The sequence below is a fragment of the Squalius cephalus genome (genome assembly GCF_949319135.1).
Source record: "Squalius cephalus genome assembly, chromosome: 15".
In the NCBI taxonomy this organism is placed as follows: Eukaryota; Metazoa; Chordata; class Actinopteri; order Cypriniformes; family Leuciscidae; genus Squalius; species Squalius cephalus.
Genome location: NC_137136.1, coordinates 11,123,952 through 11,136,717, shown reverse-complemented (window position 1 = coordinate 11,136,717; position 12,766 = coordinate 11,123,952). Strand labels below are relative to the sequence as shown.

Genomic DNA, 12,766 nt, shown 5'->3' with positions numbered 1-12,766 from the left:
TATACTGTACACGGTCATTATTTATCTAACAAAAATAGAGCCTAAATGAGAAGCCATGTGTAACTAAGCACACCCTATGATTTAATTGCTTGTTGAACCATCTTTAGCAGCAATAACTTGAAGTAATCGTTTTCTGCATTACTTTATCAGTCTCTCACATCGTTGTGGAAGAATTTTGGCCCAATCTTCTTTACAACACCTCTTCAGTTCATTGAGGTTTATGAGCATTTGTTTGTGCACAGATCTCTTAATGTCCCGCAGCAACATTTCAATAGGGTTGAGGTCTGGATTTTGACTGGGCCAGTGCAGCACCTTCATTCTTTTCTTTTTCAGCCATTCTGGTGTAGATTTGCTGATGTGCTTGGGAACATTGTCCTGTTGTATGACCCAATTTCACCCAAGCTTTAGCTGTCGGACAGAGTGCCTCACATTTGACTCTACTTTGGTATGAAGTCTGAACTTGAGCGTCCACTCATGGCAAGATTGGCAACTGTTTTGAATGTTTTCGACTTAATCTTCCTTACTGTAGAATAATAGACATCAAATTGTTTGGAAATGGCCTTATAACGCTTCCCAGATTGATAGCAGCAACAACTGCTTCTCGAAGATCATTTCTGATGTCTTTCCTCCTTGGCATTGTGTTAACACACACCTGAATGCTCCAGACCAGCAAACTGCCAGAACTTCTGCTTTTATAGAATTGGTCACGCTTGCTGATGATCAAATAATCAAAGACATTAGATTAGCAGTGCCTAACACTTACCCTCTTTATTCCTATGGAAGCAGTAAGGGTGGACTTAGTTTGTCACCAATGGCTTCCCCATTTTGGCCTAGTTTTTGTTAAATAAATAATGACACGCTGTAATTTGTCATGCGTTGTTGCATTTTAAGACCTGCCAAGGACCAGATGATTTTTTATGTCCTGATAAATAATACCGTAGAATTCAATAGGGTATCTTTTCTTTTTCACATGACTGTATAATACACACATACACAAAGTTTTAATTTTATCATGAACTTCTGTCAGCTATCATCAGAGTTTGAGAAATACTGTACGTCCTATGCTCATATAAACCCGACCTGTTACATAAATACCTCCCACTTCTGTGTTATATGATCATATGAACCTGTTGGACAACTAACTTACTATAAACAGGAATAGAACAAATCAACAATAGAAATTCCAACCCCTTCAACATTCAAGCAGGAAAACTGTTCAAAAACAAGTAAGTACAGATCCTGAAATTTAAAACTTGAATAGTATACTTAACTCTACCTAAAACTGACATCTGAATATGAATTATAATTTGATGGGTTCTCAGTTTTTCTGGTCAGATCTTTATGGATCCTGGAGCAGTGTCAGCAGTCATGAGTCACACTGAGTGCCTGTACAGTTTTAAAATGATCATGTTAGGTTACAATAATGTGGGAAAGTCATGTATGCTGAGGCGCTACAAAGAGGGCCTGTATGAGATAATAAGTTTTACTATTGGAGTGGACTACAGCATTCACATCCTAGAAGTGGAGCCTGGGGTGAGAGTGAAACTACACATTTTCGATACAACCGGTCAAGAAGCATATTGGTAAGCAGTGAGAATACACAACATCTTCACGCTTTCCAAAAATTATTTTAGCCTCTTTCTTTAAAGCCCAAAATAATATGAACCGAACTGACAAAATTGGGTAACACAACACTTTACAATAAGGTTCATTAGTTTACATTAGTTAATGTATTAACTAACATGAACTAGCAATGAGCAATACATTTGTTACAGTATTTATTAATCTTTGTTAATGTTAATAAAAATCCAGCTGTTCATCATGTTAGTTTACAGTGCATTAACTAATGTTAACAAATGCAAATTTTGATTTTAATAATGTAGCCTATTAGTAAATGCTAAAATTAATATTAACTAAGATTAATAAATGCTGTAGAAGTATTTTTCATTCTTAGTTTATGTTAAAGGTATAGAGGAGGATCTTTCCGAATTTTAGATAAGACCCGCCCTCTCCACTTTTTGAAAAGTTTGATTGATTGACACCCGGAAGTAAAAAAATCCTCCGCTATACCTTTAACTAATGAACCTTATTGTAAAGTGTTACCCAAAATTATCTGTTTCCTGTTTATGCTGAAAGAAAGCAATTCAGATTAAATAAGATTAAGGAGGGCTATCCAATATATATTTATCTATATTTTTACTCTGAGACTGCTATAGGAAAGTTCCTTTTGTTACTGATACCCATATAAGTCAAACTCAACACAAATTTTAGATTTGGCTGTGATCGGTGGCATGTAGCCTACATTACTACTGAATCATTGATGTCCAGTTGCTCATCAGGTGATGTTGGTACCCAACTGTATATCTAAAAAAAAAAAAGTGTTGTCGTCATTACACTAAAAGAAAAGTTATATTAAACATTCAGGTGTTAGAATGTATAAACTGTATTTGTTAAAGGGGTGGTTGATTATGATTTCACTTTTTTAACTTTAGTTAATGTGTAATGTTGCTGTTTGAGCATAAACAACATCTGCAAAGTTACAACGCTCAAAGTTCAAAGCAAAGGGAGATATTTGCTTTTAAAGAAATTGCTTTTTTTAAGGACTAACAAACGGCTGGTATGACATTACTCCAGGGTTAGTGGCATCACCAACCATAGAATTTACATAAACCCCGCCCCTTGAAGATTATCAAGACAGAATATGCTAATCAATGACTAGAAGATAACTACACATAAACTACATAAATTCATCATCTAACCATTCAGAAATGTCCTGTTGCATTCTACATGTCGTCACTTCTTCTTCAGTCTCTCCATCATTGTCTGACTCCGGTTTCAACATAAAAGGCTAAAAGTTTTTGAAATTTTCAGTGCATGTCTGTGTAAGTGCAAGCTCTTGAAGCTCCGCCCTCTGTGCCACGAGCAGCAGCTCATTTGCATTTAAAGGAACAAACAAAAAACGGTGCGTTTTTGCTCACCCTCAAAAAGTGACAATTTTAACATGCTATATAATATCGGTGGGGTATTTTGAGCTAAAACTTCACATACACACTCTGGGGACATCAGAGACTTATTTTACATCTTGTGAAAAGGGCATTATACCACCCCTTCAAAGAAAGTAAAGGGTATGACGAAATAGCTATGTAACTTTGAAGAGGATTCGCATATAGGCAAGCTAAAACTCATGTTTTAGTACAATAATTTACAGACAATAAAGTGCCCACTTGGATTTGTAGATAAACTACATTTTGGTCTTCCAGTTGCATCATCACCGAGAGGATATTAAGGAACATTTCACGCAAAGTATAATAAAGACTAGATTTTATAGTATTACAAGTCATACAATAGCTAGCCATGAGGAACAGATTGAAACTTCAACTCTTTTTTTCACATTCAATGAGTGTTGAAACTTTCTTTTTTTTAACAGGTTGGAATTCTATACCTCTTTTTTGTTTGGTTGAGCACCATTTTAAAAATGACATACATACATACATAACATACATACATAACATACATACTTATGTATATATATATATACACACACACACACACATATATATATATATATACACACACATGCATGTATACATACATATATATATACACACATGCATGTATACATACATATATATATCAACACAAAAAACGAAGCACTTAATGTACAATGTAATGGTTGTTTAACGTCATGAACTCTGTTTCCAGGAGTAGTATCATACGCTACTGTTCTGGTACAGCCGGGTGCCTGCTGGTGTTTGACCTGGGTAATCGGGAGTCTTTCAAATATATTAAGCATCGGCACAAGGAGGTGTGCAGTATTGCGCCGCCGTATGTGTTCATGCTTGTGGGACACAAGTGCGACATAAAAGAGCGGGAGGTGAATCAATACGAGGCGGAAGAGTTTGCAAATGAATTGGGAGCGCTGTACATCGAAGCCTCTGCCAAAACAGGCCATAATGTGGCAGAAGCTTTTGAACTGTTGACCCGGCGCATTTATCAGGGTTATCTGAGTGGAGAGGTGCGCTTGCATGAGAGCTGGGGCAAGATCCATAAAAATAAGCCAGCGGAAAAGAACAAATGAAGTCAACATGAAACTGCATGTTTTCCATTTTATGGCCTTTCAAATGTAATCATGTAGGCTACTTAAAAAAAAAAAAAAAAAAAGCAAGACATAACCACTTAAAATCACAAACATTTAATTACATATTCAATATTTAATTACAAGTGCCAGTTGACTGATTTCTACTATGTTTTAAATGTTAATATCTTTGTGTATGAAATAAACATATTTAACAGGTTAATTTCATTCAAGTGCTTTGTGGTTATTTTGCATACTTGCTTAGCCTACTTGTGCAAGGTTTTTTATTTATTATTTAGCTTTTTTGTTGATTCATGTTTGTTTATTAAATATTTGACTAATTTGCTTTTGCTTTTATGATGAATGTAGTAGTAGGCTACATAGCTTTTACCAAGTTTGAATACTTTTTTCACAGATTTCCCATCAAGATCACACAGCAGAAAACACAACACAGTCAGTATGAGCCCCAGTAAAGCTTGAACTTCCTTTGAACGGATGATTAGTATAATAGTCATAGAGAAAGAGCGTCCCCTAGCGGCCATCAAGAAAAATGCATTACAAGCACTGCTCTCTATATAGATCAGTGATTACAAGGTGTTTTAATGAAGGAAACGCTACAAAAATATGCATAAATTAATTTAATAATAAATTATTTCCAGCAGTATGAGGAGTCGTGACTCGTGAGTAAAACTGTCATGTTTTAATGGCCATTTTAGTACTTTTAAGTTTATTAGACTAACTAAATTACGAGTGCTGTTTAAACGTATGCTTTCTCGCTTCACTGGATCCCCACCCTTGCTAACCTGGTATAAACTACTTTCCAAGTTTCTTAAGTGCACTTAGGCCTATCGGTGGCTTTTTGTGTTTCAGTACAAAAACGGATACCTGTTGATAGTTCTACAATTAAAGCCTCATTGGAGTTATAAAGCAGTCCACTAAACTAACGTAACCAAAAACAAAGTGAAACACTCTATTTATAGCTCAAGCCAGCCTAAATCGTCTGTCTGTCTGTCTGTGTCCAAAGGGAGTCAGTTCCATTGTTGTTCACCTCCTGTTTGGAAAGCCTCATTATAATGGAAACTAACCTGTAGGCTAATGCACACTGGTGGTGAGGAATATTGTGGGCTTGATTTCATCATGGCATTGGAAGTCTTCCAGCCATCTTCAGAGGTTATGACCTGGGTGGAAGCATTCTCATGGTTGGCCTATTGAGAAAGTCTTAGCTGAAATGTTTTTGCTCATTACATGTGCTTTTATGTGATGCATGCCACTAGCTGGCCTCAACAGGAAATGCTGGGCTTGTCCTGATATGATACTGCATGCTCATTCCCTCCGGTCTTTGAGAAATTCCAAACTTTCTGCTGGTATTTATAAACTCCGCCCTTCACATAAACCCTGCCCACTAACAAGTATGAACAGACAGAGATTAAAGAAACAGATCAAGTAGACACTCCCAACCCTAAAACGTTCACACAGATGCTGCTCTTTGCAGAAAAACACAGGGGAACCTAAGGAACTATGGGTTTGTTTCTACCTATATTTAACATGAGAACTTCAAGTACTCTAAGGTAAGGGGTTCTCTGGTCAAATATCCAAGGATCCTGGTGGAGTGACAGTTTTTAGTGAACTCTAGCCTTTTCATTTATCACGTTGGTTTTAGCTCTCGGTGAGTCATGGATCTCACGTTGTGGCAGTACCAGTTTCGAATCATCATGCTAGGAGACTCCACGGTGGGCAAGTCATCCATGTTGAAGCGATACACAGAAGATCTGTTTCTGGAGTGCATCAACCAGACTGTCGGAGTAGACTTCTATGTACACTTCCTAGAGGTCGAACCTGGAGTGAGGGTCAAACTGCAGTTCTGGGATACAGCTGGTCAGGAGAGGTTTAGGTAAGTCCAAACATTCAGGCTTTTGAAAGTTCTACCATGAATTCAATGACTCCGTCCCAGATTATTCTGTGGAACACAAATGGAGATTTTTGGAAAATGTATCCATCTCTGTGAGTCTATATAATGCAAGTGAATAGTAACCCAAAATCTGACGTTTCAAAAACCACACAAAACAAACACGATGGTAAACCATACAAGCCCAAGTGAGGAACGAATGTCTTCTGAAGAAAAACGATAGAAAAATACTGATATTTTAATATTTTTAAAATATAAACCATTGCTTCATATGGTTTAGCCTATATTTTATATGTGTGTTCACTTGTGCGCCCTCTGTAATTCCACGTTATGTCAAGCTAGTCTCAGCCTCAGACGTCACGCCCACGGACCATTGGCTGAACATTTGATGCATATGGCACACTTTTCTGGAAACACTTCAGGAATTTCGAAGTCATGATCTGATTGGTTGAATTCTACAGGATGTTCAGGAGACACGTGTGCCACGTTCTTTAACAGTTCGCCTGGAACCAAATGCCGTGACGCCAAAACCCCACGTGGAAGAAGATGAGCGCTTATCAGGATCAACTAAACGGTGGATTTTCAAAAGTATGTGAAGTTTGTGGATCCATTGTTGCAGTGTTGTCAGTGAAACGTCCTCTTGGGCAGTCCTTGTCCAAGAAAAGCTGTGATAGAGACCAGACCTTCTGCCGTCAGTCTGAAAGTCTGGCTACGCGAGAACACATATATGACAGCTAGCCATGGTAGTTAGAATTGTATAAAACATTATTTTCTCACACAAACATTTCACTTCAGAAAACATTACTTCATCAAAAGGTGTTGTATGGATTACCGTCATGTTCGTTTTGTGTGGTTTTTGAACTGTCAACTTGCATTTATATCAGGGGTGTCCAATCCTGCTCCTGGAGGGCCACTGTCCTGCAGAGTTTAGTTCCAACTTGCCTCAACACTCCTGCCTCGAAGTTGGTAGTGTGCTTAGTAAGACCTTGATTAGCTGGTTCAGGTGTGTTTTAATTGGGGGTAATTTTACAGGACAGTTGACCTCTGGGAGCAGGGTTGGGCATCCCTGAGACTCACAGAGTCAGAGTATTTTTTCAAAAAAAAATCTTTGTGGAAAAAAACAGTTTGTGTTCTACAGAAGAAAGTCATATACATCTGGGACTGCATGAAGGTGAGTAAATGATAAGAGAGAAATTTAACTTTGGGTTGGAGTATCCCTTTTAAGGTGAGCAATCCACAATTGTCCAAATCGCGATAGAAGAAAGACTGTTTTCCCCTCAAAGTATCTTCTGTACGTTTAGTCAACAGTTTAAAGAAGTTGCCTTGCTTCTGTAAAACAGAATTGTGAAACATATTACTCATCACGACAGCAAGTATTCTCATGATACTTTCAGGAAGTATGTTGTCAGTCTACACTATAAATGGATTCACTGCCAAGCACAGCTCCATAGGGCTTGGCCCACTTAACAGTCCCACCCATGCAACAGTTTGGCCCACCTGGAAAGGTTTATAGCCCATCTAGTATCTTTGAGCTGCAGTTGGGCCTGTTCACTGGTATGCATAAATGACTTTAAAGAGATAGTTCACCCAAAAAGGAAATGACTCACCCTCATGTCATTCCGATGTCTCATGGGTGGCGAGCCTTGTGATGAGGGGGAGGAGGCACTTATTTAACAATACTTATTTAACAATAAATATTGCTTTGAGTTATCCAAAAAAAAAAAATTCACTGCAAAAATGACATGGATGACCTGTAAAGGTGAGAGCCACATCTGAATTGGCTTGTAAGGGGGTTTAAACCCATGAAAGTCAACATTATTTGACATATAACTCATTTTATTGATCAAAGATTCTATATATACCAAGATGGTTCACTCATAATATTACTATCATCCAGTTTACCAATTGGCCAGTTGCCAATTGAAGCTCCAGTTCTCATAGAAACAGTGTCCTGAGATGAGCACTTTTCCTTGCACATTGGAGGGACCAATGCTATTTTGATGCTATTTGAGGGTAAGAAACAACATTTATGGGGCAGTTCATGTCAGATTTTATTGTTGATTTGATATTATTTAAATTTTAACTTGGCAAGCAGTTTTTGAGATTTCAGTATTTCCCCATTCAAGTAGATAGGAGTTGGTCTTACATACCTGAAATAGCTGCCTGGAGGCATTGCAAAAATGGCAGTAGAGTGAACTGACTTAACTTGAAAAGGCCTTTGGAATGGTACAGAATATCCAATGAGAAAAAGCCAGAGTTAATGTAATGTATAAATACATGATTGATTATCATTGTACTAAGGTTTGGAAAAAATGATCCTTCAACTATGGTACATTTGCAGGTCTGTGACTCGCTCCTACTACCGGAACTCAGTCGGAGGTCTTCTGGTATTCGACCTGGGCAACCGCAAATCTTTCGAAAATGTGAGGCAGTGGCACGCGGAGGTGTCAGAACGTGTGCAGCCCTACACAGTGCTCTTCGTGTTGGTGGGACACAAGAGTGACCAGGACAAGGCCAGAGAGCGAGCTGTGAACCGAACCGAGGCAGAAAAGCTTGCAAGCCAATTGGGAGCGCCGTACATCGAGGCCTCGGCCAAAACGGGTCACAACGTGAAAGAGGCCTTTGAACTCTTGACCCGAAGGGTTTACCAGGGCTTGAAAAGCGGAGAGATCCAGTTGCGTGAGGGGTGGGATGGAGTCAAGAGCTCAGCTCCTACAGCCCAAATGTCCCAGAAGACACAAAACAATGAAGCTGCTGAGAAAAACAAGAGCTGTGCTTGTTAACTTAAAATATATCGCAACCTTTGAGTTCAGTTCTTCAAATAGGATGGATCAGTCTGACATTGCCAAATACACCTACAACTAATCTCTAAGACTTTAAAATGTAAGATTGTAGGTATTAAATTTGATCAGACAGATCTTTCCTCATGGCATGGATAATATATGCTTTTCTGCAAGATTTCAGCTTTTGTAAACCACACTGGAACACTTAACGTCATTTACACACGTGCACATTTGATTTCCAAATGTTTGTTCATATTTCTAGGCTTAACTTTGGATAAACGTGTTTTTAGTGTGGCATCAGTGCAACTCCATCAGTTGAAAAAATCGTTTTTATTTCCACATTACTTTAGCACATGACCACATAATTCCATAAACATGGATTTGTTTTAGTTGATACAGAAAGGGCTGCCTTAATTACATGACATTCCGAAGGTTTTTAAGAGCTAAATAATGTAGATTTGTAAATGATTCACTAATATTTGACTTTCAAAGATAAAGGGAGATTTTAGATATACAGCTGACACAGTCTAGACACATTGCTGAAACAGTTTGTCTTGGTTATTACTTCTGATATGAAGTCAGTCCAACACAATGCGAGTGAGTTCATTGTGAATAAATCACAATTATGTTTTTTATTCATGAAAAACAGGAGACTGTAAAACACTGTGATACACGGCCAAAAAAAAACAAAAAACAAAAACAATTCAGTTTATACTCAGTTTACCTCCACAAATCTTTTTTTTTTAAATCTGCCCACAGCAGGTGGGGTTTATGCACCATTTCCCACACGTCACATATATAACCCCCTCTAACAATTAACATCTGCATTATGTCACTAGTTCCAATGCAATTAATTACATGGGGAAGTGGTATTTATTTCTCTGGTAAAAATGACTGTTTACCTTTAGAAAGTCACACACTGAGGATTTCTCTATAATACTTAATATTACTTAAGTGACAAGTTCTACAACACCGAACATTATAAACAAATCAGACACATGGTGATTGTAATTGTGCATAGCTACTAATGCCAGCTGAGCAGAAGTTGTGCGACTGCATGATGGGTCAACTAAACATGTAATATGAATAAAAATGTGGTTTGTGGGTTAAACAATAAAAAAAAAAATCTGATGTTTTTTTACAGAGCTCTGTGAGATTCTATCATATAATAAAACCCCAGTATAGCACCAAGGTGCTCAAACAAAATGTTCACATGGTGATTTAACACAAAGTGAACTGTACAGACAAATGACGTCAATTCCTGCACACCTTTTGAATGGGAAATGTCAAAAGAAGTGTACTGCAAATAGTACAACGCATTCTTCCTCTTTGATTAACATAACATGTATAGGTTCAAACCCTATCCACTTCCAAAACTTCCAGGGGAAAAAAATGTTTGTTGGTACTTCCGATCTTGCTACTTTTTGGTTGTTTTGCGGATCAATGCCATTCTCTGAAAGAACAGAAATAGATATTTAGGTATGCAAGTCATTTGTTTTTCAAAATCATCTTGAGGGATCAGTTTAAGTGCATGAGAGCGATGGCTGACCTGTTTGTGGGCTTCTGTGGTGCATGCTTTCTTATACGGTCGGATCTCATCTGAGCCAAAACCAGGAATCCACATGTTCCACTGTCGTTCTGTAATTCAAAACAGTAAGATTATGGACTATATTAATGCAATTTCTTAGATAGTCATTCAAACAATCTGCATTTGGCATTGATTTAACAACTTATAGGATACATAATGTTTGCTGTACCTTTATTTTCTATAAAATTACTATTATAGTAAGAAAATTCATGAAAAACATTAAGTTTATTGTAAACGGATGCATTAAAATAAATGTTTGGTTTTTTTTTTTTAAATTAATTTTTAAAAAAGGCACTTAAACCACTGGGAACTGTATATTCAAGACCCTCACCAAGGTGTAGCTGGACATCTTTCACTTCAAGAGTATTTGACTTCCTGTGTCGTGCAAGTTGGCATGCAGCAGTCACCACGCTCTCAATGAAATCATCAGCAATCTGCAAGAGCATCTGAAGGGAAATGACTCGGGTCAACAGACAGCAGTGTAGTGACAGCAAGTAATTTTACTGTCTGTCAGCAAAGCACCAACACACACACACACACACACACGTGTATAAAAAAAAAAATATATATATATATATATATATATATATATATATATATATATAAGTTATGGGGTTGGTAAGATTATTTTTTATTTTTCCTATGCTCACCAAGGCTCTATTTATAGGATCAAAAACACCATAAAAAAACAGCAATAGTGTTAAATATTATTACAATTTGAAATAACTGTTGTCCATTTTAATATAATGTCCATCCATTATAATCTTAAAATGTAATTTATTTCTGTGAAGCCAAGCTGAATTTTCAGCATCATTACTCCAGTCTTCAGTGTCACATGATCCTTTAGAAATCATTCTATGATGATTTGCTATTCAAGAAACATTTCTTATTATTATCAATGTTGAAAACAGTTGTGCTGCTTAATATTTTTGTGGAAATCATAATACATTTAATTTTTCGATGAATACAAAGTTCAAAAGAACAGCATTTATTTTGTAACATTTGTAAATGTCTTTCCTGTTATTTTTTTGTTCAATTTAATGCATCCTTGCTAAAGAAAAGTATTACAATGATAATATAAAAGCACTGAGCTGAAAAAATGGTAAATGGATAGTAGGGACCAACATGAATAAATATAGTTTTGTTTTTCGAATTTTTAATTAGCAGTGGATATAAAGGGACATTTCTCATTTCAAAATGCAACAATTAACTATTAGAAAACGCTTCCTTATGACTGAGTAGTTCAGTCAACCTACTGACTTGTCAATTATGAAAATATCACTAATAATACATCATATATTAAGTACCTCCTCCACATCCTCATCGAGCTGCTCATTAGGGTCAATTTCACGCACAAGGTCCTGCAGCTTCTTCTTGCTGAGCACCTGAAGGGAAGACATTAGATCATAAATGTTATGAGGAATACAAATGGAGAAAGAATCTAATACATTTGATCTGCTATAGTGTCTCACCTGAGTGCCTTCAGGACTCAGTCTTCCAGCAGGTCCAGGGGTGCCTGGAACTTTGCCGGGGACGACGGTGCTGTTGGCCATGTTGGTGGAGAGGGGAGGTGTTGAAGAGGCTTCTGCTTTCACAACAGCGTAGAAGTTAGAGCGACTAGCCTGTGGAGGGTACTGGGTCATACTATGATAGTCAAGAGATATCTGTCACGAAATTCTTCAAAGCCAGCGTGAGGTCTATTCAGCTGCAAAAAAAGAGATTATATTGAGTTGAGTCAATGCATCCCATAGATAAACGATCTTAAATGTTATTTTAGGTTCACTAACAAAACCAAGAGCTTTTAGAGCAACTCGGTGCACAGTGCTCACTAGGAAAAACATCACAGAACTGTCATTCGCTCTGCAGGCTAACGACTTTAGCTTTTTAGCTTTGCTGATGTCTTCTGAGATGATTAACTTGAACTATTTGGACAAACGGGGATGTAATGGTGCTATTAATAGATTTAGCAATACAAATTAACAAATAAATCTTGATTTTTGTCCGAATGTCTTCGTGGTTGCTGTTATTCATCACCGAACACCGATCATCTTCAGCTCAACATATTAGCAGCTAGCGAGTAAACATTGGTGCCAATCCACGTCTCGTGATGCTTTCCTTTTGGTTTCATGTAATCCTGTTAGATGGTAAATTAGTGTGATACCTGATCCAAATAATTTTGTATTATCTTCCCATCTTCGACATTTATAAATTGGAATTATTCAGAAGCCAATATAATTTGATGTTGTTCCTTCTACAGGCGCCTCTTCTGGCGAACGGAGCTCAGACGAAATATCGCGAGATCATCTCTGAGGGAATAGTTTTACAAAATAAAAGTACAGTTAGAAAATAAATAGCCCTTCCTCTGAGGACAAATAAGAGTTTTCTTCCAAAGCACATGTTTGTAATAGTAAAAA

At 37.3% G+C, this 12,766-nt stretch overlaps 3 protein-coding genes across 3 annotated transcripts; 2 read left to right on the top strand and 1 right to left on the bottom strand.

Annotated features, from left to right (window-relative positions):
* The first annotated feature begins 1,106 nt into the window (after positions 1 to 1,106).
* Positions 1,107 to 4,302, top strand: LOC307173044 (ras-related protein Rab-39B-like). The gene is made up of 3 exons (XM_079895848.1): positions 1,107 to 1,226; positions 1,323 to 1,583; positions 3,703 to 4,302. The coding sequence occupies exons 2-3, from the start codon at positions 1,342 to 1,344 to the stop codon at positions 4,076 to 4,078; spliced, it is 618 nt and encodes a 205-aa protein (XP_079751974.1). The 5' UTR covers positions 1,107 to 1,226; positions 1,323 to 1,341; the 3' UTR covers positions 4,079 to 4,302.
* Positions 4,303 to 5,511: 1,209 nt separating this feature from the next.
* On the top strand, positions 5,512 to 9,433 carry rab42b (RAB42, member RAS oncogene family). The gene is made up of 3 exons (XM_079894735.1): positions 5,512 to 5,643; positions 5,736 to 5,966; positions 8,323 to 9,433. Exons 2-3 carry the CDS (start codon positions 5,749 to 5,751, stop codon positions 8,762 to 8,764), a joined length of 660 nt encoding a protein of 219 aa, XP_079750861.1. The 5' UTR covers positions 5,512 to 5,643; positions 5,736 to 5,748; the 3' UTR covers positions 8,765 to 9,433.
* On the bottom strand, positions 9,363 to 12,668 carry taf12 (TAF12 RNA polymerase II, TATA box binding protein (TBP)-associated factor). The gene is made up of 6 exons (XM_079894736.1): positions 12,514 to 12,668; positions 11,825 to 12,057; positions 11,660 to 11,737; positions 10,684 to 10,798; positions 10,314 to 10,402; positions 9,363 to 10,217 (listed from the first exon to the last, which is right to left on the bottom strand). Exons 2-6 carry the CDS (start codon positions 11,993 to 11,995, stop codon positions 10,182 to 10,184), a joined length of 489 nt encoding a protein of 162 aa, XP_079750862.1. The 5' UTR covers positions 11,996 to 12,057; positions 12,514 to 12,668; the 3' UTR covers positions 9,363 to 10,181.
* Positions 12,669 to 12,766: the final 98 nt, after the last annotated feature.

Excerpts from the sequence above, each read along its gene's own strand:
- LOC307173044 (XM_079895848.1), top strand. The coding sequence starts at position 1,342 with ATGGATCCTGGAGCAGTGTCAGCAGTCATGAGTCACACTGAGTGCCTG. Across the intron at positions 1,584-3,702 it reads ACCGGTCAAGAAGCATATTG|GAGTAGTATCATACGCTACT; the intron begins GTAAGCAGTGAG and ends CTCTGTTTCCAG.
- rab42b (XM_079894735.1), top strand. The coding sequence starts at position 5,749 with ATGGATCTCACGTTGTGGCAGTACCAGTTTCGAATCATCATGCTAGGA. Across the intron at positions 5,967-8,322 it reads GCTGGTCAGGAGAGGTTTAG|GTCTGTGACTCGCTCCTACT; the intron begins GTAAGTCCAAAC and ends GTACATTTGCAG.
- taf12 (XM_079894736.1), bottom strand. The coding sequence starts at position 11,995 with ATGACCCAGTACCCTCCACAGGCTAGTCGCTCTAACTTCTACGCTGTT. Across the intron at positions 11,738-11,824 it reads TGAGTCCTGAAGGCACTCAG|GTGCTCAGCAAGAAGAAGCT; the intron begins GTGAGACACTAT and ends TCTTCCCTTCAG. Across the intron at positions 10,799-11,659 it reads TCGATGAGGATGTGGAGGAG|ATGCTCTTGCAGATTGCTGA; the intron begins GTACTTAATATA and ends ATTTCCCTTCAG.